The sequence below is a fragment of the Coptis chinensis genome, chromosome 2 (genome assembly GCF_015680905.1).
Source record: "Coptis chinensis isolate HL-2020 chromosome 2, ASM1568090v1, whole genome shotgun sequence".
NCBI lineage: Eukaryota > Viridiplantae > Streptophyta > Magnoliopsida > Ranunculales > Ranunculaceae > Coptis > Coptis chinensis.
This window is the reverse complement of record NC_141457.1, coordinates 72,672,761-72,699,934: the sequence shown is the minus strand read 5'-3', so window position 1 is coordinate 72,699,934 and position 27,174 is coordinate 72,672,761. Positions and strand designations below refer to the sequence as shown.

The following is a 27,174-nucleotide window of genomic DNA, read 5'->3' as shown; positions in this document are numbered from 1 at the left end:
TCTTGTCTTCAAGGACAGCTTCTTGACCAACCATTTGCTTGCCTTGTTTCACTTCAGGCAAGCTCTTAAACCTATATCAAGGACTCGAAGAGCCTCATCTTGGTTCGGCCAAACATCAGGTGTTTAATTGTTCGAACCGTAAATGATAGCACAAGCTTCGACTCCACACAGGGTGCTAAGTTCAGTCATCTTCTTCTTCAAGCCTCGCTTTCTTTTCTTGAAGCTGACTTCCCTTGAACTCTTATCATCAATATATTCATGTTTCACCTTACCCCTAGCCATGGCTGGAGAGCTTGGTGACTTGCAGCCACAATTTCCTCAATATTTGTGGGTATATGTAGAATCCTAGAAAAAATATTAGGGAAACCACAAGAATTTTCGAGTAAGTACGTTAATGTCATATTAAACATGTTAGTAATTGTATGAGAAAAATTTCTACAAGACGTCTCATTACTCATTATTTGAAATGATAATGTCCAGTAAATTAGTCTTCAACTATTATTTTTCCTCTAATGATACGCTTAGTCCCCTGGTTCTTGAGGCTCGGAAATGTTGAAGAAGAAAATTAATTATAATGCTATATGGGCGTTAATATGGAGTGAACTTGGACTTTAAATATTTATACTAAAATCATCGACTAAAAAAGTATCAAACTTTACAAGTTTTGATAGACTAAACTTTTTTTCAGTCAAATTGGGGACCAAAATTTTTAATTGTATCAAACTTTACAAGTTTTGATAGGACTAAACTTTTTTTCAGTTAAATTGGGGACCAAACTTTTTAATTTTTGCAATGTGTGGGGACATGTGTAACATGACATCTAAATTTCTCATAAGGTGTTTCACAATTCGAATTAATTTCTATGGTCATGAGGTTGTAGTATGGATATATTTTGATAAGAAAGTGTATAACAATATATGTAATTTGTGAATTATGAAACAATGCGTGAGAAATTTAGACTAGATGAGTAATTAGTCTCCACATTGCAAAAATTAAAAAGTTTGGTCCCCAATTTTACCGAAAAAAAAAAAGTTCCTATATTGTTCAAACTTGTAAAGTTTGATACTTTTTAATCGTTTTCGATATTTATATAGATTATGACAACTTAATATTATCATAATGGTTTGTCGTAATACATAAGAAATTGAAAACGCTCCCGTGAATCAAAGTGACCTCTATTTAGTTTATCAAAATCCATGGTAAGAGATGTGGCTAACTACACCATAATAATGACATGCCTTTCGAACCAAGAACGCTAGCTTGTAGTCTTGTACAAGTATAACTAATCGCAGTGGTTTCATCTTCCATTTGAGTAGCCTATACCATTACATAAAACTTCGTAACATCCAAAGCACTGCTAGTCATCTAGAGATAAGACGCACACGTACGGAAAGTTCCATACTCCGAATTCCAAATTACCACCCAATTAATATTTACCAACAAAAATTATCAAACGTAATAATAACTGCTTCAAAAGAATCCATAGTGGCTACAAAAGTTGCGATAGACGATCATGCTTATATGGCACATACGAAGTCTTCGCAGAACTCGAATTGTACCAAGCACGTCCTTGATAATTACAAATCTAATCTAAGAGATACAATTTACGAAGATAATTGATAACCATATGCAAACTAGATTTTTATGAACAAAAAATTTGTGTGTTCCGATCGTTGATATTATGTCACAACATATTTGTACTGTTTTTGTACAAATGTATCTCTATAAAAGCTTAACCACCACCACCTAGAATTATTAATTCCAACACACAAAAAGAACTCTACAAAAACTGTTAAATGTTGCCACTGATCCATTTACACAAATATTGATAATTCATCCACTTCATTTTCATAATCTAGCTTCCTCTCATATTTCAACACTTTGAGACCCAATCTCCATTGTTTCTAGCAACACCATTTTTGGCTTCATCATTATTTTCAAAATCATAATGTTCATGCCCATCAACCTCTTCAAATTGATCTGGATCAATAAAATCTTTTTCATTTCTCCAATGTTATCAAAACAAAAATTATTGTTGTTGTCATATAGTGTTGTACTGTAATAGTGTTGTACTGTAAGATCCGGAATTACCAAATAGATAAACGAACTTTATAGAATTTTTGGTTGGTCAGGTTATACTAATGAGCATGCCAATGAACGTTTGATAAATAGCTTATTTGTTTCTAAAAATGTAATTGGGCTGGGAAGTGAAGTCACCTTTGTGTATGAGGGGGAGTTTGATGCCCGCCCTGTTGTGGTTAAGAGATATGTGCGGGTTCATTGTGATCTGGCCGAAGAGAAGCTGAATCTTATTATTTCTGAATCTCATACAAATACGGTCCAATTATTTGTAATCGAGAAGGATGAAGATTTTGTTTATATCGCATTGGAGCGTTGTACTTGCAGTTTGTATGATCTAATTCAGATATACTTAAAAAATGAATGCAACAATCAGTTAGATTATGCGAAGGGGATTCTCACGGATATTGAACTGTGGAAACAATGATGAGGTTAGTTATTGGTACCTGTAGAGATGAGGGTGACTTTTAGAGACATATTTATAAACACCATTGTTTTTTATGTTTTGTTCGTGTTCTTATTAAGATGGTTCAATATTAATTTTTTGTGTTTGGACATCTCTTGAACTACCTTATTATAGATTTTATAAAATATTAAACACACCTTTAATTCGATCAAATAATTTTTTTTGCAAAAGTTTAATCAATACCAACGTTAGATTTTAAAAAGTACAGCACACTTTAATTTCCAGTGATCTTGAAATCTTAATAAGAATATTGTCAATACTCAATATAACAAGATATTGCGATCCATCAATGAAAACATCATAATACTTTGTCACATAAAAAATAAAATGGTGCAAAAGTGATAGACATATTGTTGCACAATTTTGTTTTGACTTTTTAACATTTTGCGGGATGTTTCACGACAAGTATCAGAAACCGTGCTACGCATCAGTGTTTTTTCAAGTATTTAAACCTATCGCTCTAACATCTCGGATAGTATGATTTTTTGAATTTTAGTTCTAATCTAAAAACATTAGGAAGGGTTGAAAGAGGTTTTCTAAATTATTTTAAATAATATGAAGCTAATTCTAATTTCTGTAAAGTGATGGAGTTTTTTGTAAATTGTTTAAAAATGAGGGAGCTGATTAGAATAATTAAGGGAGGTGGTTCTAAAATATTAAAATAGAGAGATTAGAAATACACTGTTTGGTTGAAAAGTGTGCCTCCAAAAGACCCGGCTATACTAATTTTAGTAATTGTAATTATATAGGAAAGACTCATCTATTTATTTTTTTTAAACAAAATAAGAGATAATTATGTTATTTAAGTGATATTAGGGAGGTTATTTTAAATTATCAATAATAAAATAGAACTTGTTTTAATTTCAATGTGGAAAATGGGGGTAATTATTTAATTTAAGTGACATTAAATAGGTGTTTCTAAATTATTAATACAAAAAAAACCTTATTCAAATTATATTAATAAAAGTGGGGCTTATTCTAAATTTAGTGAGGGATAAATTTAATGAGGGAGGTGTTTCTAAATTAAGTAAATAAGGAGATCTAAATTAGCCTACTCGATAGTGGGGAAGGGTTTCTTAAAACCCGGCTATCATATAGTGTAGAGAAATGAGAGAGTTTTTTGTAAATTGTTTAAAAAAAAAAGTTGATTAAAATAATTAAGGGAGATGGTTCTAAAATCTTAAAATAGATAGATTATAAATACATTTAGTAAAGTGAAGGAGTTTTTTGTAAATTGTTTTAAAAAAAAAGAATTGATTAAAATAATTAAAGGAGGTGGTTCTAAAATCTTAAAATATATAGATTAGAAATACAATGTTCCGTTGATAAGTGTGTCTCCTAAAAACCCGGATATAGTGTAGAGATTTACTGAATCTCGATCAACAATGTGACGACAAACTTTGAGGGTCTTTTCACTCTTTCGGAAATAGAAATCTGGGCAACAGGAACGACACATTTCAATTTAAATGCACCTTCACTTTTTGTAATCTTTTACGAGTTCCTTACCCAAGTAAGTTACAATTTGCATATCACAACAGAACTCACTGTACAGAAATCATTGGATGACAAACGTTTAAAATTGCTCATTTGACTCGATAACAAAAGAACCACCTTTGATATATTGCAGATCTACCAAATTTCCATGAATAATTCTATACAGTACACTCAAAGTTTGTTTAGATTCCGATCTTTTATTTTTAGACGAATCTTACGAACAGAACTACTACCCTCCAAACCATCACCTTTAGTTTCTAAAGGTTTACTCACTACTTCGGAGTTACCAGGTTCATTTGGTTTCAACTCCACTGGCGCTGGCTTGACTCTAGGTTCCTCATTGGTGCACAGACCAACAAAAGATGCCCTGAGGTCCCTAGTCTGTAATGCAAATTCACCTCCAGGTTCAAAACTTGTGCTCTGTAGAGCGGTCGAAGACAACTTCACATTCCCACTCTGCAACTTCATGATTTCCTTCTCCTTCCGTTTCTTTTCCTTCTTTAATCGCTTCCTCTCCAAATACTCTGGATCATCACGGTGTCCTTTATGGTCTTCTTTGTCTCGCTTTCTCTTTTTGTCTTTATCTTTTGTCTTTTTCTTATCTTTCTTTTCTTTCTTGCAGAAATCCTGGTCCTCCAAACCCAATGACTGGGCACCATGGTCATTTCTACCGACTGAGAGAGTCTGCAGACTTGAATATTTCTGGGTTTCTGGACCCACACCGTTGCCTTTGATAATGTTGGGCAATGATCGATCTTCAGGCTGCGGTTGACAGTCTACTGTACTTGAGTCAGCAGTGCACTGCAATTCGTTTCTATTTTCATCCAAGTTATTCACAGGTTTGACACTGCCAATGCTCGCTGTTATGCGAGAATCGCGATCATGGCATGAGTTAACTTCTTCTATGATTTGACAGTCAGCATTCAAAGGCTCACTAGTCACTCTTACAGGGGCATCCACAGACATAGAACTACTGCCTCCTCGCTCTGCTTCATCTTGTACACCGTCAGAAATGTTAACGACTACTTTCTCAGCTTCCTCTGCTCTACTTGATGCAGCAGATTGTTTGACCTTGATTTTCAGAACGGCCCTTTTTCGCTCACTGCCATTAGAAACAGTATCTGCTTCCTTGGACGCTTCTGGAATGGGTATAGCTTCCTTGGAATCTTCTGGAATGGGTAAAGCATCAGGCAAAAGGTTTTGTGCATCCCCAAGTGGTTCGGATGGCCTAGATATCTTAAGCTTCAGAAAGGCTGTTTTAATCTGTTCACTGCAGGTTTTCGGCTCTCCTGAAGGCTGTACTTGAGTTCGGGGGATGCCATAAAGTGTTGATGGCCTGTTCAGGGAAATCGCGGTAAATTTACTTCACAATGTTAACATAAGATAATGATATTGTATAATGCAATTTATATATCTACAAGCAGGAGCATAATCTATGCTTGCAAGGAAGAGTGGCAAAGGCACTTCAAAAATCTCATAAAACAATACAAGTAAAGGGGAGAAAACGTCTCATCTGCATAACTTATCCCCCCCCCCCACAAAAACAAAAAAAAAACCCTTATGTACTAAACAAATGATGGCATCACTTAACCAAGAAAAATCTTTTCACCAGCAAGGCTTGCAGGTCAACTAAAAAAGATGGAAGAACGAACATATGATCTGTCTAAAGATAAAAATTGAAAACATGTATTACCTTTTAATCATCAGATAACTATCTAAGAGGGTGATTTTCTTACCTTCCTGAAAGGATTTGAAAAAGGCAAAACAAGTGATGCCGAAGCAAGACATTGTTGAAAGCTTTACGACCTTCAAGTAGACGGAGCAAAAGCGCAAGTGTGGAAGCTTTTATGACATCTTCACCCTTTATCTGGCATAACCGCATGGCATGCAAGGATAATTTCACCTGCCCTGCAGCATAGAAGTAGATAGAAAGCTAAAAGAGACTATATATTTATTACCCAAAACAGTGATAAACCTGAGTTCCTCTATATACTTAATCTCTAGACAGTTTCAACATCCAAACCTCGTAAAGATGCCTCTTCTTCTAAATATCTTGTGAACAGAATTAATGCAGCATCGATGCCATTGCACTGAAACTCGAGATCAAGGAGTGCCCTACTCGCTTCAATTCGAACTTTCCATAAAGTACCAAAATCACGAAATGGTTTGATAAGTTCAGATACACGATCCTGCATCAAGTAATGCAATATTAAGTGAGATATAATCAATATGGGTCAACGCATGCAACAAAAAAATTGCAGAACTTACGAGAGGTATAGAAGCTGAAAGCTTCAATGCTGTTTGCGTTAAACTACGTATGCAGCTGATTGTCAGGATCCCATTGTAACTTGGCATCAGTCTGGTTAATCAAATTCCAGACCAATTTAATGGAAATACTATTCAATTGAATTTGTGTTTATCCACAAGAAACAAGTATACACACCTTTCAAATTGCAGCAGCCGGTCAATGCGTTTAAGAAGAGATGATAAAAGTTTATTCTGCCAAAGTATCCAAACGAAGAATTTCTTAGAATAAAAAATACAACCCTCAATCTTGAGTAATGAGAAGTCAAAGCCACATATTTGAATGTAAGTAAGTACACACGTCAGAACTTGGGAAGTTAGATTGAATAAAGTTAAAACCCTGATCTTAGTCTTCTGCAATACCAAACTTAAATACCACTACCATTGTCAAAAGGATGAAAAAGTCGATCGCACCTCCATGTAGAAGATCGCTGTGTATCAAATAAGACAATCATCTTGTGTGAAATATTTAAACAAAATTAAACATTGTAGTATTGTACTATATTTGAGTTCCTTATTGGTTTGTCAGCATTATTTTTGTCATTTAATGTAATATCAAATATTTATAAAATCGAAATGTAAATGGTTGTCATCCTCAAAAGTTAACTCTGAGCAGGTAACACAGCATATTGCATGCCCGCTCATGTCCATAGTAAATTCCCAACCAGGGTTCACCAGTTCAGCCATATGGAAGAGATTGTCTTGATAGTAAGAGGTACATAGACAGGCTATACTAAAATAACCAATACTATTATGGCAAACAAGTCTGGTCTGAAAGAGAGTGAATATGTGGAAGGGCATTTTGGCTACCACAAAAGTGTATTGACAAATTGAGCACCTTTTGAGCTTATATTTTTTGGTATTTATTAGAACTAAAGAAGTTATTTGCATAGGAAAACAAGCATAAAGACCCTACTAGGGTATCCACTCATCATGCACCATCGATGTTAATATGCCAGCACTTCTCAGGCTATACTAAAACAACCCATACCATTATGGCAAACAAGTCTGGTCTGAAAGAGAGTGAATATGCGGAAGGGCATTTTGGCTACCACAAAAGTGTATTGACAAATTGACCACCTTTTTTTTTTTGGTATTTATTAGAACTGAAGAAGTTATTTGCATAGGAAAACAGGCATAAAGATCCTACTAGGATATCCACTCATCATGCACCATCGATATTAATTTGCAAGCACTTCTCAGTTAATACAAAGTGCAAGTACATGTCATCCTCTAGTGTATAATGTAGAGAAAGAGTGTAAATCTGTAAGCACCAACCTGCTGACCAAATTCAAGTTCACCAATAGATTGTACCAATGCAGCAAGCCAGTACACATCAGAGTAAGGATTTCCATTGTTGTCATTATACTGTTGCAACATGAAAAAATAAATAAACAATGTAATGAGGACTAAAAGTAACGACTATATTACAAAGTACTAAACAAACAATGTATGGATTTTGCTAGGTATATACAACAGACGCAGTTCGCCAGGTGGCACTCACTATATAGTAAATCTCTCATGTGTAAGACATTCATATTATTGTGAAAGCAATTGCAGTGGGCCTATTTTTTATATCTGAGATCTCAGCAATGTAAAAATATATTTGTTCAATAAACGAAAGCTAAAGAGATAAGGGATTTGGGGAGAAAGTCCACCCATGCCTCCCCGTAATTTAACATTTTAAAATTGCTCCAGTCTCAGTATGACAGTAGAAAATTCCCATCTATGCTCCTATCTAGTGAAACTTTTGACTCAAAAGTAGGTTTAGCATTCTTGTTGATTTTTAACACCATAGCATGAAATTTTTCAATATATAAGAAAAGGCTGGCAATACATATCAGAAACGCAGGTGTCATCATGTCAATGAAGTACTTCTTAATTAAAAAGTATTTTTGTCGCATTCATAACATGTGAGGAAAGAACAGTGGTCTCAAGTGCACAACAAACATTTCAGTGTACATATAAGAAACTTGCTTATGCCGAATTACCTTCAGAAGCTGTAGAAGAAACTCAACTGCTTCTCTTGGACTTTTCTTGTCTGCTGCTCTCACCATGGCTATTGCATGGGGAATTGCCTGTACAAAATTAACAATTTGGTCTATGTCATTATCATACATGGGCAAGAATCCAGGCTTTTAATATCGATAACATTAACACAAGTAAAAGCAAACAGAAGTCATCGCTACCACCTCAACACATTAACCATACTGCAAGAAAGAACTTGTCTATATATTAAATGCCTCTACCAGTGTTGGTCATTTTGAGTACTAATGAGCCATACATGCAACTGTAACTTCTTATAACCACATTATAACCAAAAACCAACATGGGCATGTGTTTCATTCATACATGACCAAAACAATCTAATTTTAACGAGTAGAGGGAAATAAATAACCATTTTCACTAATTTTCCCTTGACCGATACAGTATTAAAACATTGTTTACCAAATATCTCATCTTTATTAAATCTTTGAATACGTCCTCCCACCGCTCCAAGGTTGCAACTGGGCATTGCCTGGGTGGTTGGGTCTCAAGTGCTTATGCAATAGCACTTAAGCCCACACAGACACAATAGTGTTGCATTTTCTTATAGAAAAAGTCTCCTATGGTACACAAATAGTTAATTATTGAAAAAAATGCATAGATGGGTAACGAACTATACCCTTAATCAAACATTGGGGTTCAAACTTTTTTTTGAGCAAGTTTGGGTATCCATGTCTACCACGTTTTGCAACGTTTGGTTTTGTTTCATTTCCGTCCATTTTTTTTACATGTGGCATGCTATTTTTCATTTTCTCTAATTATTTTCCTATGTAGCTATGTAAAATTTGCCACATCGTTGCCACACGGCAGGGGGTGTTCATTCGGGTCGGGTACTCTGTCGGTTTCAGTTTCAGGTAACCCGATTAAAACCCAGTTCTTCAAGACCCAAAAAAAAAACAGATCTGAGAAGAAGGTGGCGGTGTAAATAGTTATTCAAGATCTAAACCCCAAGCATTTACCAATAAAAACAGATCCAAATCCCAAACACTTAAAGTTATTTCTTTCTTGATTCCTCCTTTCAAACTTATAGTTTGGACTTTGGAATCGGAAAATGAAAATTAAAAACCCAAATCTCTAATCGGAATCGGAAAAGTTTTGAGTTGATGATTTATTGTGGGTAGTGATAACTTTATCTAAACTAATCAACTTTTGTTATCACCAATATTTTTTCATTTTTTGATAGTGTATCGCATGTTTTTTCGGAAAGTAATAAATTGAAAGCCAAAGATGGTGGGGCAGTTCAAACAATGAAGCCGACACCTTAAACCGCCGTCAGTTCTCTTTCTGCCATTAGAGAAGCTTGAAAGATCGAAATAATGTTTTTTCTTCCCGAAATATTCACTAGGTTGCTATGGCGATATCTGCCAAATAATCGATTTATGTCGATTTTGGAGGATTCTATATGTCAGCATACCACAGGGCAACTTTTACACAGCCACATAGGAAAATAATTTGATAAAAAAAAAAAGGTGTGCCACATGTGAAAAAAAGGGACGAAAGTGAAACAGAACCAAACGTTGCAAAACGTGGTAGACATGGATACCCAAACTTGCTCAAAAAAAAGTTTGAGCCCCAATGTTTGATTAAGGGTATAGTTCTTTACCCATCTATGTATTTTTTTCTTAATTATTTCCTGAAAAAGACTTATATGGTATCTGGGGAAGTATCTAATAAACATGGGTTTAAAAAAGGCACTTTTACATGGATCATTTTTTCTATTTGTTTCACCAAATTGACATAATTCTAATAAGCAATTGCAAAAAATTATACAGTTGGAAGTATTGAAAAAAAACCATAATACAAAGATTTTGTAGGCCTAAGCCAAAGAACCCATAACAGCATAACGGATAAGTAAAGGTAATCAACACATAAAATTTAACTAAACAAATAACATAAGATAAAATTATTTAGGCCTTGTCGAAACAGTAACATCCAGCCGTAAAGCAACACTTACTAGAATACTAAAATAATTATGTAAAAGGACTGAAGGAGACATGAATGTATGAGATCTAATACGATCGTCTACAAAGTAGGGGGCTAGTGCCCCGGGGAAAATTCCATAATCAATGACCAGTTCTTATTTCCTTGGAGTCCAAGAAGGATCCAGAATAAGACACCCTTAGCAGCTCAAGGATTCATTGAAGATCTCTCTAAGAGATAGGTCCATATCCAGAGCTAAAAAGAAAATGTCTTCTTAAATACATGATTATACTGGATCAGATGGAACATGAAGTTACTCCGACCCATACAAATCAAGATGGAAAGTATTCCTAGCTAATGAAAATATTAAATTCAAGAACTTTGGTGCTGTATTAATACAAAGCGAATAACTCCAGAAAGATGGGTAGTTGTGAATTCCTGTCTTTCCTGAGAATTCTAATAGTGTTCACTGTGAGACTCGCAGCCTGGTATGTCCCAAGGTCCATTGCCTTTCATTGATCCCCAATTTATAAACTTTAAAAACATGAACATATTACCAAGAGCTCAGAGTAAAACTGCCTTCCATTAACATAGCAAACAATTTTAACATCACTTTTTGCAGTATCTCTGTAAGGGAAAAAAATATTTCCAGCTTTCCATTTTATTTTCACTAATTATAAACTCATTGTGAGTGGATATATAGAGTTAACGTCATCTTAAAAACAGAACAGAGTACAAAAGTTTCACAGGAGAAACTCAAAAGAGTAAAAGCATTAGAAGAATTAGACAAATTACTCAGCTGAAAATGACTGATGGTTCATGTATCCCTCTAGATATGATGCAAATTTCTGTAGAGTTTTACAGTGTAAAGTTTACTTTCTAAGGATATATAAGGTGACACTGGCATATGTCCAAAGGCAAATATTTTTCTATCAATTAACAGGAGTAACTTTTAGGCAGGCAGCCTTGTGCAATTTACATATGAGCTCTCCAACTGGTGGTGTTTCCTTGCACATATGAAACTCCAATTTCAACTAAATCTTCGACTCTCGAAAAAGGAACAGTTTGACCAAGAAGAAAGGTTGAATCATTACGGAAATGATAGAAATACCGTATAAATATACATATCAGTGATCTCCTGAAATTTCCAATGACGCTTCGGAAATCTACTGTAGATACACATTTTGTAAGTATATCCTATAACTATTATTTGTACATACACATAGACGCAGACAGACATGTCGACTAGTGGGTTTATGCTTGTGTGCAGCAAAAGGAAAAAAATTATGACCACATACAAAGATACAACACATACAAGGCCTACCTCACTGCATTACCTCAAGAACAAAGTACTCTGGGAAATCATGAAAGTCGTTCGGCCTGGAATTTAACAATAAACGATAAAACTATATTATGAAAATTGTCGGCCATATAAGCAGAGTTCTGTTCATTCAGAACATCACTAGATACTACTCACATGCTTAATGTACTCGAATAATGCAGAATGCAAATAACCTCACCTAGGGAGTCCCATGGTCTCGTCAAATCTCCGGCTCTTGTAAAATTTAACCAGATGGAGTAAACCAGCCCAGTCAGTATCCTACAAAAGAATTAAGAATAATCCACATTTAAATTACGACCCATTCCAAAAAAGTTCACTATTACAGAAGATATGGACCAATCACATTCACAACAATATCACAAAGTGTGAACACAAATTAAATACTTCTACTATTAAAGTCGTTTTTAAATGTATAGGACAATGAGATTTTCATATAGCTTTTTCCCTTTCGTTAGCATAGCTAACATTTCAGAAACTGACATTTTTCGCTTTTAAGGTAACGAAATTGTGGACCTTTGAGATGGTTCATCATTTGAGGTTGGTTGCTCAGTCTTTCGCCAAATCTACCATCTTGGAATTGGCAAACTAGTATATCAATTTCACGAACCCCACAGGCTCAACAATCAAGGAATACGGACAACCGCGTATGACCACCTCATTATACACACGCAGGGCTGTAATCACTCAGAACGTACGTAGGCGAGGTCATTGTGGTAAACCATTTTCTTTGCAAATTTCAAGTATGCATGACCTAATTGTGATTGGTTCGTAATGAGCACGCAAATCTTTCCTTTCCTCACCTGGTATCTCTGTGTCTAGCATAATCAGATTTCAATTTCTAAAGGTGATAGATGACTACAATTTCTCCCCAAGAAAAACACATATTTCGAAATTTAAGTAGCTGGCGAGGGCGTTCATGTGTTGTTCTCACTTTGGTCTTCACAATTACACCAACTTTACTTCAACTATTAGCATAACATTAGCAGGGCTCTTCCTAGGAGTAGGAATGTGAGACCCCGAGGTCCTAGGATACCATCCCAAGCTTGTGGCATAAAGGTGTCTAACCCTAGAGGGATAACGGTTTCGCCAGGTGTTTAGTCCCACATCCAAAACCTGTGGTTCAGTGATGATCGAACCTATTTGAGCAAACCTACATCTTTTGCAGTGTTGGTTAAGTGGAGACATTATCAGTGCTATAATGGAGATATAATCGAGAAGGTAGTAGCCGAATAGCAGCCTGTATTAACAAGTATGGATTGACAACTGAATAGGTATTAATGCAAAGGTTGTTACTGAGTGCTGAATATGTAACACATTAAGAAATTGAAAAGTTACAAGTAGCATGGATCTCAACAAAATAGAATGTCGACCTGGTTTGGACATTTAATCGTATCTAGGAGTTAAAGGTCAGATAAATAAATAACATATGTAGCGGCTACTATTTACAACCATAATAAGTTATGTTTTTATCTAAAAAGTATAAAATATGAAAAATACATAGACTAAAACTAAGGGTGGAATTTGAGCCGAGGGCTCGGAGCTCGGCTTGGGCTTGGCTCATTTAAGCTCGGCTCGAGCTCACTTGTTTAACTATATGAGCTCGAGCTCAAATTAAAGCTCGTGTAACAAATGAGCTTGATGAAGCTCGGCTCGTTTAGCTCAAATAGCATATTTATAGTGTAAAATAACCGAGCGGCTTGGGCTCGGCTCGAGCTCGCTTGTTTACTATATGAGCCGAGCTCGAGCTCAATTTAAAGCTCATGTAATTAGCGAGTCGAGCTTGAACACGGTAAAGCTCGGCTTGTTTAGCTCGAATTCCACCCTTAACTAAAACCAATTTCCGCAACCAAATACCACAGCTTATTATTTTGATATATACCACAGTGTGTTTAACCAATCAAATTAAGTACTTAGATTTCGAGAATATATTTGAATATGGCATTGTTGGTTTTGTAAAGCTACAGACTCGAGGCTATACCCTTGCAACTAACGCGCCATGAGCTGTAGTTGATGATGGACAATTTGCCCTTAATTTTTCTCTATTCTCAGCTGTGAGTATATTCAGGTCTCAGCTGTGAGAGTATACATACGGTTCGGGACAAAGTATAACTTCATTAAGCCTTTAAATATAATGAAGTGCCTGAAACCTTGTCATCCCCCATTAGTAAGGAGAAACCAATACTTGGAAGCTAAGTTACATTGACACGGGTACATGTGTCCGTATCCGACACGGAAACGAAGTGTCTAACACGGTGAAATATAAAAAATTGAAGTATATCACATACAATATGAGTCCATGTGTGTCCGAGTCCGACACGGACACGTGGATACGTATCCGACACGGACTATTTTTGAAATATGGCTTGTCCATATAACATAACTTGGAAGTGACGCCTTTGCATTTCGAAGGTTTATGTTTGTAAAAGAGAATTTACTCAAAATCTTGGGGCATAAACGCGAATCAATGATATTAGCACTTCCTTATCACTGGTCCTGACTTAGGAAAGCGTTCTGATAGGGGTTTTTTTTTGTCCTAGAGGGTGCTTCCTGTGGCCATTACTACAAGGTACAGAATTACCCAACCAATTCTTGGTGCTCTTTCATAGTTTCTTCTTAAAGTCATGACTAAAGCAAAGTTACTGAAATAAGAAAAAAATGTAAACATAAACATAAAAAAAAATTTAAAAAAATCCTAATTAGATGAATCAGAAGTACCTCAGACGCTGTATTAGCCAAAGCAAATGCGGCCTCAATTCGGACTCTCCAAAAGGCCTAACATCAAATTCATAAACTCAGAATTCAAACCTGTTTTATACTTGGGGAGGGGATAGAGCCACTCCCGAGCGACTCCATCGACTTACAAATTGAATTAAGACCCGATTTTTTGTGGATATGATCTTCTCACAATGGATAGCATGCCCACAAAATTTCATCTTATTTAAATATGTTTAATCTTGCGAAAACTAGTGTTCAATTTTGAGCGTTTATCTAACGGTCCAAAATTTTCCAATTTCATAATAACATTTGATTAGGTTAGACATATTTGAATAAGCTAAAATTTGGTGGGCATGTTATTCATGGTGGGGAGATCATATCTACAAAATATCAGCCCTTAATTCAACTGGTAGGATGAGATATGGTTTTGTACGTTTGGGGAGTGGCTTTATACTTTTATATGATGTTATGTAAAACGAGTAAAAACATACTGGAAATACATATCCAAACCTTTGAATCACTGAGGAAATTATACAGAGCATTAACAACTGAAAATGAGAGTTGTGGTAGTGCCTCCAAAGTTGCAATGGCTTGTGCTTGAGCAACAACATCTCTATCTTTCTCTAATTGATTAATCTGAAGAATATGTCGAGTTTTAGCTTAAAAAAAGAGTCAAAATGACATGATCATAGTTAAGATAGGCGAATAATGCTACGACTTAACATAGGAATCTGCCATACCATGCATGAACAGTACAATGCAGATAATGAAAACAATGGACTATGATCATCATTTATTCATCATAGCACAGGAAAGCTATCTTACCCACATCTGAATGGGTTGATTGAAATGAATTTTGGCAAGATATTCCATTTGGGGATCTGCCCTCAGCCAAAGCAAGGGTGATTCCGCACTGTCCAAAAAAGAGAACACTGCACAGTTAAAAAGAAAAACAGAAAAAATCATTGACCCTGTAACAGAGAGAACAAATCACTATATACTAAAAAACAACGACTTACTTGGTACGTAGATCGGCGGTAGGAGTTTCACCATTATCATCAGACCCATCAAGTTTTGAACCTTTTTTAGGCTTCTGAATTCGTTTTGCAGCCAGTCTCGAATGGCACTGTATCTCTAGCAGCTGCAAAGCTTCACCAGACATAGGCAAAATTGGATGGTCATACATACCATCCAGTTCATAAACTCTAATGCTCATCATCCCAGGCCATCCAACATCACCTTCTCTGGTTTCACTGTCATGATTATTACTATGTTCCACTGAAACAGCGTTTTGAGCTGCAGTGCAACCTCTGAAGACTGCCAATTCGATTATATTCTTCCTTTTGTTATAGGACAATCCCATCCTGCAAATATAAAAATATGAAGGGGGGAAAGGGAAAATGAAACAGTTTACCAAGTAAAAGTGGTTTGTCTTTGGAGAAAATTAAAGTCAAATCTAGCTTCTAGCTCATTTAATCCAAACCTTAGAACTGGGCAACCACAAGATCCCACCCAACGAGGAAAAAATTCTTTGAGGAATGGGCGTTCAAGATTGCCAACCTTGTTGGAAAAATGTCGAAACTGCATTTCACATTCAAATATATATTATTAACCCCCATACACTAGCACAAAATTCATTCAAAGGCAGCACCCTTGGAAATCATAATTACATAAACAACCTGCTCTAATTAACTATGACCACATCAATAAGCAACAGTGTCACCTTCAATTAACTTGATGTCCTGATGACCTATGAGAGATGGACTACCCCCCAATAATCACACAGATGTAAATAAATTTCTCAAAAATATGCAGCAAAAGCAAACTATTATTGTGGGAAGTTTAGAATCCGATCACAGATGATATTATTACCATTCATACATACATACATGTTTTTAATATTTAATCATTTACATCAGATTTTTCTAAAAATGTATATTAGACTTTGTACACATACTTGGTGTATTTTGATAGCAAAATATAAATCTCTATAGTTCCACATTGGTATCAGAGCAGGCTCTGTTTGGCGCAAAGGGCCCATGTTCTCCATGTCACCAACGAAAAATAAATGAAATAACACGTCTTCTTATTGGATTAACAAAGTGGCGGAATAAGTAACTAAACCAGATTAAGCAGCAAAATTAATAGTAACGAAATCACAATAAGGCTGTAATCCTCACCTCCTTTGTACTAAGAGTTCTCAAGGAGCGGGTTTTATCTTGAGCCCGGAGGATGATTACCTGCAAAATCTGAATTATGGGACATGAAAAAAAGTTGTTGTGAGGAACTTTTAACAATCGAAAGATCTATGAGATCAGAGGAAAAATATAATAAATTATCACACGGATCTCTCCAACGAAATGAAACAAGATCTTTCAAATGAACTGTGAAGGGTATAAAATCCGACCCTAAGCAGCTAATACATGTTGGAAAGTGTATTTAAACAATGTCAGCAGACAATTTAGCAAGTAATGTTAAACAAAGGAAAAGAAATTGATGATCAACTGCCTAATACAAAAGAGCAGCACAAGCAAAAGGAATACATCATTGAGAAGGCGCGGCTATGTTTAACTCAGAAGAGTCCATTAAATGCTGTTATTAACCACTCTCAATGCTCACTTTTTACAATATTCATATCTTTGCTTGGACGAAGAGGAAAAAGTAATGGTAAAAGTCTAAAAGAAGATGGAAAAAAGGTATATAGATAGTTAAATGCTGTTATTAACTCAGAAGAGTCCATTAAATGCTGTTATTAACCACTCTCGATGCTCACTTTTTACAATATTCATATCTTTGCTTGGACGAAGAGGAAACAGTTATGCTAAAAGTCTAAAAGAAGATGGAAAAAAGGTATATAGATAGTTCTGATGGCTATAGCACATCAAGGGGGTAAGAAAAATCATCTAGTGCCAAATATGTGATGCCATCCAAACAAATCATGTTCCTCCACTATACAGTAACAACCCGCACGTCCGCACCTACAGTCCTACATGATAGTAAGTGGAAAACAGGGAGGTATCTGATGCTGTCAAGGGCTGGGTGAGGTGCTAGACCCCTTAAATGGCGCCTCGACATTGCCTTTGGCAACAAGCCCCTACAACTTCCCCTTAGTTGGTGCCTTGAGCGCCTCAGTGGGTCTGGCGCCTAGGAAATGCCTTTGACATCATTATGTGACAGGGAAGAAACTAGATCAGATTATCAACAGATGTACTACATAATAGGATATGCACAATGGTTGTTTGTGAGACGGCAGAAACAAATCACCTGTTATGGGTATTTAACAATTTAAACAACTTACCCATCCCACTAATCAAGTTTGTTCATCATTAAGACTTGGCAGAAGGGTAGTTCTTAATAACTAACATATTGAGTATGAGGACATGCATGTAAAGGATGGAAACACCAATAAATAGTAGACAAGCAAGGGAAATGAGGAATATAGTTTAAGTCAAAGTTACAGATAACCTAAGCCAGCATGTGACTTGATGAAGTGAATCAGGGTAAGAGTCAGCATTGTCCTCACTCATTAAAAAGAGAACCAACGATGTTGGTGATGTCATACATTGAAAATCGTTTTCCCTGACCTCCCACAAGTACACTCACCTTACGGAAAGACTCAGGCCCCATCTGCTTTTCTAACATTTGAAGAACTGCCACCTATCAAATATAGAAGGTAAGAAAAAACAAAAATATTACAGTAAAAATGAGTCGATAACCAAAAAGCGACGGTTGACATACAGATTTCCAAGATCGGATTTTCCCAGATAAACCCAGGCATTGAGTTCCATATAAATCTGTGGCAGCAGAGCAGCTTAATGTAGAGGCACCACTAACATCAGCTTTACATACAGCAGAATTTTCCTGCACAGCCAAGAAAAAGGTGCTTATAACTTAGAAGTAAGAAGTAGGGAAATTTAATTAAGTAGAGAGCTTGCAGTTTCGTAATTTGATATAACTCGAATCAAACTAAATCTCTCGAATACACACAACTCATAGGAACAAAACTGCTCTTAGATCAAATGCATGGACTTGATAGAGTAATTTATGGTTGAAAAGTATCACAAAAACCAAACAGTGGTGCTTAATATAAGAGGAGAATATACACAAATAAAAGCCAAGTTTCATGGGCAACAGCATAGTCCTAATTTTCATGCACACACCTGGTATAAGATTGTTCCAATAACGGCAACAAGTCAATATAAAAGATGACGCCAAAAACCTGATTATAATGAAGACCAAAACCTGATTACACCAATATCATGATATGATTGCTTTCAGATTCCCTACGTCCCTCAGTCGAAATCTCACAGAATTCACCCACTTTTCCTTCTAACCCTCCATTCTCTGGGGTCTATGTCTATCTACCTGTACAGTTTCACTGGGAACAACCTATCTTGAACTGTACATTCTCCCAACTATGTGATCTCAGCATCTCACAGTAGCTACAGTCAGTGTCGAACCTTTGATCTTGTTATGTCTAACATAGAGTACATAATGCTACTTAGATGTAAATTCAACCCTTATATACTACTCTTCCACACTATAATAATGTATATACTACTTCGACAATTCCAATCCATTACCGTGATACTTCATTTATGTATATTCCATGGTTTTCCTAGTAAGTCTCTAGTCTCTACAATGATCAGTGTGTATACATTGTGGTAGACGGGTAGAAATACATTCATCACATGCAAAATATGTATGGTTTCACGACTTTCATTAATAACATGGTGAGTAAGATTTTATTAGTGCTTGTCACTTGTCTAATTATTTGTCCAAGAATAAAATATTCTATTACAAATGTCAAAGCATGTGCACATATGAATGTTCTAGTATCCAAAACACCCCAAATAGATTGATTTCCCAACCATCTGCATCACACACAAAAGTGAAGAGCTGTAATACAACCAGGTCTCCCATAATTTCTAAGGAAGCAACGGGCTAAAAACACATTTATCATCTCACAAGAATCCAAAAGATCTAACTTAATGACACCTTACGCAAGATCCAACATAGTAGCATGCACATTTTGGAACTTTATCTCCTACTTTCCAACATAAAATACATGCATAAGCATAATAGCATCAAAAAGGAAACAAACCTTATAGCGTCGGTAACGCGCTTCATTATTTCCAAGAAATCGCTTAATAAATGAATCTGTAAGAAAATCAGCTAGACCATCCAATAACCATTCTGCCAAAAGCAACCATATATACTTCTTTCGTTAATCTAATCAGGTCCACAGTTACTGTTGATCCATCGTTTGGCAAAAACACATGTTAGAAGTTTAGTAGTTTACCATCGCTGGGACTGTCAGCACTGATATAGACTCCAAACCACTGTCTTGCAAGGGCATATGCAAGTTTTATCCTTGTACTAATAGTCTGTTTCAACAAATAGCAAACGATTATCAGTTACCAAAATGTTGAAAAATAAAAACATCAACAAGAAAGAAATCTACATATTTAACTTAATGGCAAGAGCACTGTTGCATGGGTACGCCCTAATTTCCTCTGTATCGCGTACCCATGTCCTGCGGACACTGGTACGGACACCCGGACACAAGCAAAACAGACCCTAATTCTCAGATCTTGCCGTGTCCAAATCGTCGTACCCGTGTCCAAACCAGACACTCTGTCCCGTACCCATGCAACACAGGGCAAGAGGAATATTATGAAAGGAGCAAGCAGTCATTGTAAGGATTGAAAAGAGTAAACCAAAATGTTTATGGGATCAAACCTTACATACTTCAGAAAATAAAATAAAATAATATAAATATATAAAGTAAAGTCTAACGACAAGTACAGTGAAGCATTGCACATAGTGTGAGAAGCAAGTGTTATAGATGGAGTCACTACTTTCCGAAGTTTGAAAAGAAACTCACTTCAGATACTAATCAACCAAATATTTCATTTACTTTAATTGGTAAAGAAAAGCAGGACTTTTGTGTCCAACTAAAAAATAGGGAAGTGGTTCCAACTATTTTCAAATTATAAATTTCAAAATTCACATAAACAGCATTTATTTCCAAGATAGTAAACTCCACAGTATATCATCAAAACTCAAGAAACTCGATGAAAGCACCAAAGAAAATTCCAGGTGTTATGCCTTTAGAAATGATGCTTATTCGTTCATAAATAAATATTTGGTTTCATTTATAGTCTATAAGTCAACTCAAATTTATGCGAGGTTGAACCATGGGGTCAGGCACAAACCTAGGTGCTGTCTATATGATTTTAATTTTTTTGATGACCTCGTATCAACAATTATCTCATCAATATGCTACATAAAAAGTTTGGTTTGATTCTTCAAAGTTTAGGTGGCTCAGATAACACTTCTTATTACCTAAGTTTTACTTTTGGCGAAGACTGATTTCAGGTGCCCTTTGAAAGTTCACCAAAGGAAATTTCAAAAAAAATCTGAAACCATTTCGGTAGTCAAAGTTTCACTACAGGAATTCACAGAGATTCCGACTGGTATTACCAAAATTTTGGTTCCTCAGACCTTTAAAATTGAAAGACTTTGTTCACTAATACATACAGGAGAAAACATATTGAAACCCAGAGTTCTAACAACAATATTTTCTTTCTTTAGTTTTATACTTTTAAATAACAATTCATAGAAAAAAAAAATGGTTTGAGGAACAATCCAGTTGATTCTGTTTGAACTAGATTTCTATTCATCACCGTATTTTCAGTTTTTTAGACTTAGCAGCTTTTATTTGATCCTAAATTAGTAATTCATCCAATGTTATAGAACGTCAGATTTGTAATGTAGTAGTTGCAATTTGTTTGGGTAAGCCTAGTTCATTCTCACTAAGGTATCTTCTCTCCACTCCCTGCATCACCTTTAACCCAGGCACCTCAATCCAAGGCATTAATAAAGTTTAGGGAGCCGGTATGCTACAATAGAAATTGTGTTTTGAAGGTGATCTATGCTCTTAAAGAAACTGCACTCAATATGACGGTTGCTCAAAACACAAAACACAAAACACAAAACACAAAACACAAAACACAAAACACAAAACACAAAACACAAAACACAAAACACAAAACACAAAACACAAAACACAAAACACAAAACACAAAACACAAAACACAAAAGCAATCACGAAGCAAGTAAGCATTGTAATGTTGCACTAAGGTAGATGGAAAATCTCAGATCCTAGAAATATAGACAAGAACACAGGAGTGTTGTGTTTTTTTTTACCGATAAAAGGAGCATAGCGTTGAAATGTTAGTATAGTCCCACATAGGATAATTAAAGCCTTGCAGTAGAGTATATAGTACCCGAGGCCACTCCACTCATCACCAATTGGTTTTGAGTTGGATGTTCCTAATGTTTAAGACATAGAAATGAACTAAATGACCACATAGTTTTAAGAATCAGCAGACCTGATCAATGACCTTCTCATCAAAAAGAACTTGGGAACTAAAGATACTCATGGAAGCTCCAATGCTCAAGGAGGATATTGTCATCTCTGGAGCAATAAAAACTTGCTTGTATGATCCAAATGGAAAGGGAGCAGAAAGGTAATCCTCATAATGGCTGTAAATGCAGAAAAGTTAAAAATTCATTTCAACGTCAAAACAGAAAGACAATATATTGACCATGATAGTGGGACAAAGATGATAAATACACAGAGCCTGAACCTGAATGCACTATGGAAAAAAGTAGCGGTGTTCCGAAGCTTCAAGATGTCAGGGGACAAGCACATGTGCGATATGATGCCATTATGACTGTCTACAAGGATCTCAAATTGTGCAACCACCAAGGATATCCACCTAGCAGCAACGGGAACACTTAAACTGTAGACAAAAGTTTTGCGGGGAGGATCGTCCTTGCTCAAGACCTGCAACAGATAAAAAATATATATATATTCATTGTTTATCTTTATTCTGAATTAATGAGCACGATAATGAAATGTCATTCCATGCTAGTTCCAATCAAAATCAAAATCAAAATACAACAATTTATGCTTGTCTAAAGCCATGTAATATTCAACTCCCAGGTTTGTTCAAGGCAAAACAGGTAGCACCAGCGGGGGAAGTAGGAACTAGGAACGAGCTAACCAATGAAGTTGAGTGGTCAGTCAAAGATTGGAAATTAGTTAAAAGACCCAATCAAAAGCTAAAAGGGTGCAAAGTAGTAGAAAGCAGAAAAACTCCATTTTGGTACACGTCAAACAAGGGGCCCTCCCATAGATGGGTCTGTTGCCTGATAAGTGTGCGTTACCACAGATGAAGCTCTTACTCCACGTCTACTCAGAGCTCAAGAAATTGTTTCCGACATCCAAGTTTATAGCACAACCATGATTTCCCTCTCCACGTTTTCACCATTCTTAGTTTAGGGCCTTGAATGGTTTGCTCCATTGCAAGGCAAAAAACTGTTTAAGCGAGGAAACTCTTCTTCAATCATAAGTCAAAAATAAACCGAGTAATAAACAACAGATCATTACCTACTTTACGTTTCTTTATACATAGAACTTAATGCAGCTTAACCCTTAAACCTTTTAATGAACCTTTTAAGGTGAAGGGGAGAATTGATCCTAAGACCGGGGACGGCCCCCAACTCTTCACCAGCGGGCCACTGGACACCTAAAACTCCAAAAGTGATAGTGGAGATGTGGGGTATCGATCCCCATACCTCTCGCATGCTAAGCGAGCGCTCTACCATATGAGCTTCATCCCCTTTTTCATTATCTAGTTTACCACAGAGATAGGGTGACACACAATCACAACACTAGAACAGATTTCAAACTCAATTAAGGAAGAATCTCATAGATCTTTACATAATATCTCCAGTGGTACTGCTGGAATCCATTTACCATTGGAAATCACATCTTTCACTCTAACGATACCTGCTTTTGTATTTCTCTTTCTTCACAACACCTAAAAGACCTCTTTCTATCTTCTACTACTTTAAATGGTCCTGGTAAATAGTGGTTTTTCCCACAGAAATTTACTCAAAAGATTGTCTTCCACAAGTGGCTAGCAACTACAACCTTCACCTCCCTTATACTCCAAAAGACAAAATCTTGGACAACTTAAAGCAATCCTACGATAAGCACATCAAAGTAGGAGTCTAAATAGGAGACTAATCATTTGCTAAACGCTAACAACCAGTCAGCCCCCTCTTGAATAATTTTGAGGATTTATAGGCGTGACAAAATGAAAATTTAAAAATATATTATCTCCAAACTTATCTAGTATTATGTTAATTACATTTTTGAATGCTAGTTATGGTGCCAATAAAGGGACCCAAACAGTTGATAATATTCACAGAGACCTATAAAATATATCAGAAATCACAATGAAGATTGATTTATGTTCTAAGAGAATGCTGAAATAATAGGTGAGTGGTGACCGCACGCAACTTTGATTGGGTATACACGGATGTTCAACTTTCTTTTGGTATACAGTAATGAAAAGCAACAATTGAGCTAGACTACGATGTAAGACAAGGAGAGATCATTGGAGATTACATTAGTTAGGGTCAGCAACGATTCTTCCTCACACAAAGGTCCCGTTGCTAATCAAATGAGCGGAGCAAACATTTTTGAGTTGGATTTGGAAATGGGACACTAAATGTCGTTTGTTGCTGTCTATCTAAGCCCCCCCTCCCTCTTTCTACTCCTTTTTTTTTTTTTTTTTTTGTTGCTGGAAACTCTCTCTCTCTCTCCTCCACCCTCCGCTCACACCCCCAAACTGCTATGCAGTAATCTAGTACTAAAATTGATGATTCATTGGATGACATGAATGCTTGCTTATCCCCTTCACCAAAGAAAAACTATTTAAAATAAATGAACAGTAATTACAAGAGTTTTCCAAAAAGGTTTATTCTTCAAAGGGAGTTTTAGTGGGAAAGGAAACCCAACTGGAAAATCCCCCAAGCCATTCCGTGTTCGTGTTTAATGCAAAAGGGACCAAGGGAGTTTTGTCTGTGCAGTATTTCCTACATGTCTCTTAACGACTTTGTTTCAAGTAGTGTTGAGGCTTGATAATGCAGCATGGTAGACAAGTGTAATAATACTATATTGAAAACATTCTACAAACATTAGGAAGGTAGTCAATTTTATTCACCAAACAAAACCAAAATAGAACATTACTTCACCTGATAAAGTAGAGTCCCATTGCTGACAGCAACAAAATTCTGGGCGACTGTAAATTCCATATCAAAGCTGAACAAATAAAACAGCTCGTAACGTAAAACTATTAAAAAAACAAAACAGAATCTATATTGGCCAAAATCTTCATCCAATATCCATACCAGTAACGCTGTGAAGAGTTGTTCATACAGGGAAACCAACACTGTGCACGCCTTATCTGATTATCAGTATGCAACACATTACGATCAAAATGGATTCCAGTTTCCGCTTTCTCAATCCAATAATCAATACGTATCAACTTCACATTCTGCACCCAAAATTATTAACCTACATCAGAAACCAAGAAAGTGTACACCAATTCACACTAACTCACATTTCGCCTAAGATCATTCAAATAAGTAAATAAACCTGTTTCACTTCGCCTGACAACTGCGAACCGTTTTCTTGATTTGTTTGCGATCCATTTTCCCCATTTATATGTACACCATTCTCTGCAATCGTCTGCGACCCATTTTGTACGTTCTTTTCAGTAGCATTTTCTTCCACCTTTTGTTGCTCACTGTCCACTGACTCAAATTTCTGTTGTTCATTGTCTACTGACTTAACTTCTTTACTACACAAAATGAGTAAGTTCGGAACTAATTCCATCTCAAGCGAAGAAACATAACTCGAAGAAGCAGCATCCGCAGCAGAATGTGTTGAAGAAACTGAACTAAAACGTCTCTCGTCATCAATTAATTGAAAATGAGGTATAAAATGAAACTCAGTTTTCTCCCCATCAACTAAAACACTTTCAATAATCATATTATCGGCATGTAATCCTACTAATCCACTTTCTGGTACAATCACTTTCAACTCAGTATACCTATAAAAAAACAATTCATATCAACAACTACTTAACTAGATTGAAACATTTATTTATAAATTTAATGAAGAAAAAACTCACCCGTAGATTCGTTGATTTTCCATGTCAATAGAGAGACAGAGTTTCTGATGTTGAATAACTGCGATTGAATTATTATTGTTATCTGGTTTTTGCTCTTCATTTTTAGGTTTTCTAGGTTTCGCCATTTTTTTTGAGTTGTGAAAAGGGCTTTTCCGTAATTGGCCCCCAAACTCAACAGCGCTTTTGAGGGGGTGAGAAGGAAGAAGTGAGTGAGTATTTATAGATGGTTTACTTGGGCTTTTTTTAGATTGCTACGTGGCAAGCCCATTATTCTGATTGATTAGTCGTATAATCTTTCTAAATCTTCTTTTTTTTTTTCACTGTGAAGCTTGGGCCAATAAATACAGTGAATTGAACTCAATCATCATTCAAATTTATTTGCGACATATATCTAGACTATAAATCACCGCTCAATTTGAAATTTTATTTTTATGTAGCAACCTTATATATCATAAGATCATCTGGATATGAGAATTGAAATAAATTGTGGTTGAAAAAGATTAATGACTCAAAATCTGCAACAAAACATAATTGTTTTTATCCTTTATTTTTATTTTTTTTAAATTAGTTTATAAATAGACTTAAATCATAACATCCCTATGTTATTGCCATTGTAATGTCTCTTTGATTAACTTAGCCAACAATTTAGCATTCATATCATTATATTGTACCTTTATTTGTTAACGTAGTCAAAGACCCGTGACGTTCTCTATTATCGTTGGTTTTATATATCTTATTCTTTGAAATCCTACCTAAAGAAAAAAAAAAACAAAAGTTATAAATTTATAATAATCAAAGCAAAAAATATTAAACAAAATCCATAACAATTTATCCAACTTGCTCTAGCTCACGTTGTTTATTGGTTTAGATATTTAGTGAGTTGTTATTCACAATATATACAAAAGATTTAAGCGAATTCATATGAATAAATTATGACTTCTATCATATTTTTTCATCACAAGTTGTGTTATATATTTATATATATATATATATATATATATATATATATAGTGATTCACTGTGTTCCGAGTGAATCTTAGATGGTGATGGGTGAATCTTAGATGGTGATGGGTACTGCCATTCACTATTTGTTTATCTCTGTATGTGTGATTTATGTAGTGTTAATTTGATTTTAGGCTGTTGATGTTAGTTTGGTCTCTTTGATCTTTGAAGCAATGAACTGAGACGGCAATTTGCTAGATGATTGGTACCTTATCGGCCACCGTCTACACCACCTACACAAGTTTTCCTTCTACACTTAGTGATTGGGAGTCGTAATAGCTTCATTTTGCGGATTCACTTGCAAATATACCTTTTAGAGGATTGGTATCAATCTTCTAGTGTTTTTTTTCTATTGTAATTGAGATGTGTATTGTGTGTAGGCATAATAAGATTTAATGTGTTGAAAATTTTGGTTTAAGGGTACAAAGATAAAACTTTTTTGGAAGGAAAGTATATTGGGTAGTATTTTGAAGCATAAGTCCCATAATATGTCTATCGTCAACAAGTTTAAAGTATATGGATCACCACGGTTAGCTCTATCAATGTGATTTTTGTCAAACTTTTCGTGTTTGTTTTAGCACAAAACAGTGTTAGAACTTGAAAGTTTGTTTTTGTTTTTTTTTAACATCTTCACAAAAATCAAATTGTTTTTAACATAAAAACAAAAAAGTAATATAATTTCAACAGTTAGAATCCAACTTCCTCAAGCAAGTATCATTTTGCACATGAAAAAAAAAAATTGTTTTCAA

General features: G+C 35.6%; 1 protein-coding gene across 1 annotated transcript; it reads right to left on the bottom strand.

Moving 5' to 3' along the window:
- Nucleotides 1-4,137: 4,137 nt before the first annotated feature.
- TAF2 (TBP-associated factor 2) lies at nucleotides 4,138-25,608 on the bottom strand. Its single transcript, XM_086589802.1, has 25 exons — nucleotides 25,424-25,608; nucleotides 24,886-25,342; nucleotides 24,639-24,784; nucleotides 24,483-24,549; nucleotides 22,022-22,221; nucleotides 21,764-21,917; nucleotides 19,669-19,753; nucleotides 19,471-19,562; nucleotides 18,105-18,227; nucleotides 17,970-18,023; nucleotides 16,547-16,615; nucleotides 15,850-15,947; nucleotides 15,386-15,730; nucleotides 15,192-15,279; nucleotides 14,877-15,002; nucleotides 14,367-14,423; nucleotides 11,830-11,909; nucleotides 11,647-11,689; nucleotides 8,335-8,421; nucleotides 7,622-7,711; nucleotides 6,483-6,538; nucleotides 6,308-6,398; nucleotides 6,063-6,228; nucleotides 5,776-5,947; nucleotides 4,138-5,375 (listed from the first exon to the last, which is right to left on the bottom strand). Exons 1-25 carry the CDS (start codon nucleotides 25,546-25,548, stop codon nucleotides 4,211-4,213), a joined length of 4,236 nt encoding a protein of 1,411 aa, XP_086445928.1. The 5' UTR covers nucleotides 25,549-25,608; the 3' UTR covers nucleotides 4,138-4,210.
- Nucleotides 25,609-27,174: the final 1,566 nt, after the last annotated feature.

Coding starts and splice junctions, on each gene's coding strand:
- TAF2 (XM_086589802.1), bottom strand. CDS start 25,548: ATGGCGAAACCTAGAAAACCTAAAAATGAAGAGCAAAAACCAGATAAC. Junction 8,422..11,646: donor CAGAGTACTTTGTTCTTGAG/GTAATGCAGTGA, acceptor AATTTTGTACAG/GCAATTCCCCATGCAATAGC. Junction 6,539..7,621: donor AACTTGAATTTGGTCAGCAG/GTTGGTGCTTAC, acceptor ATACTTTGGCAG/AATAAACTTTTATCATCTCT.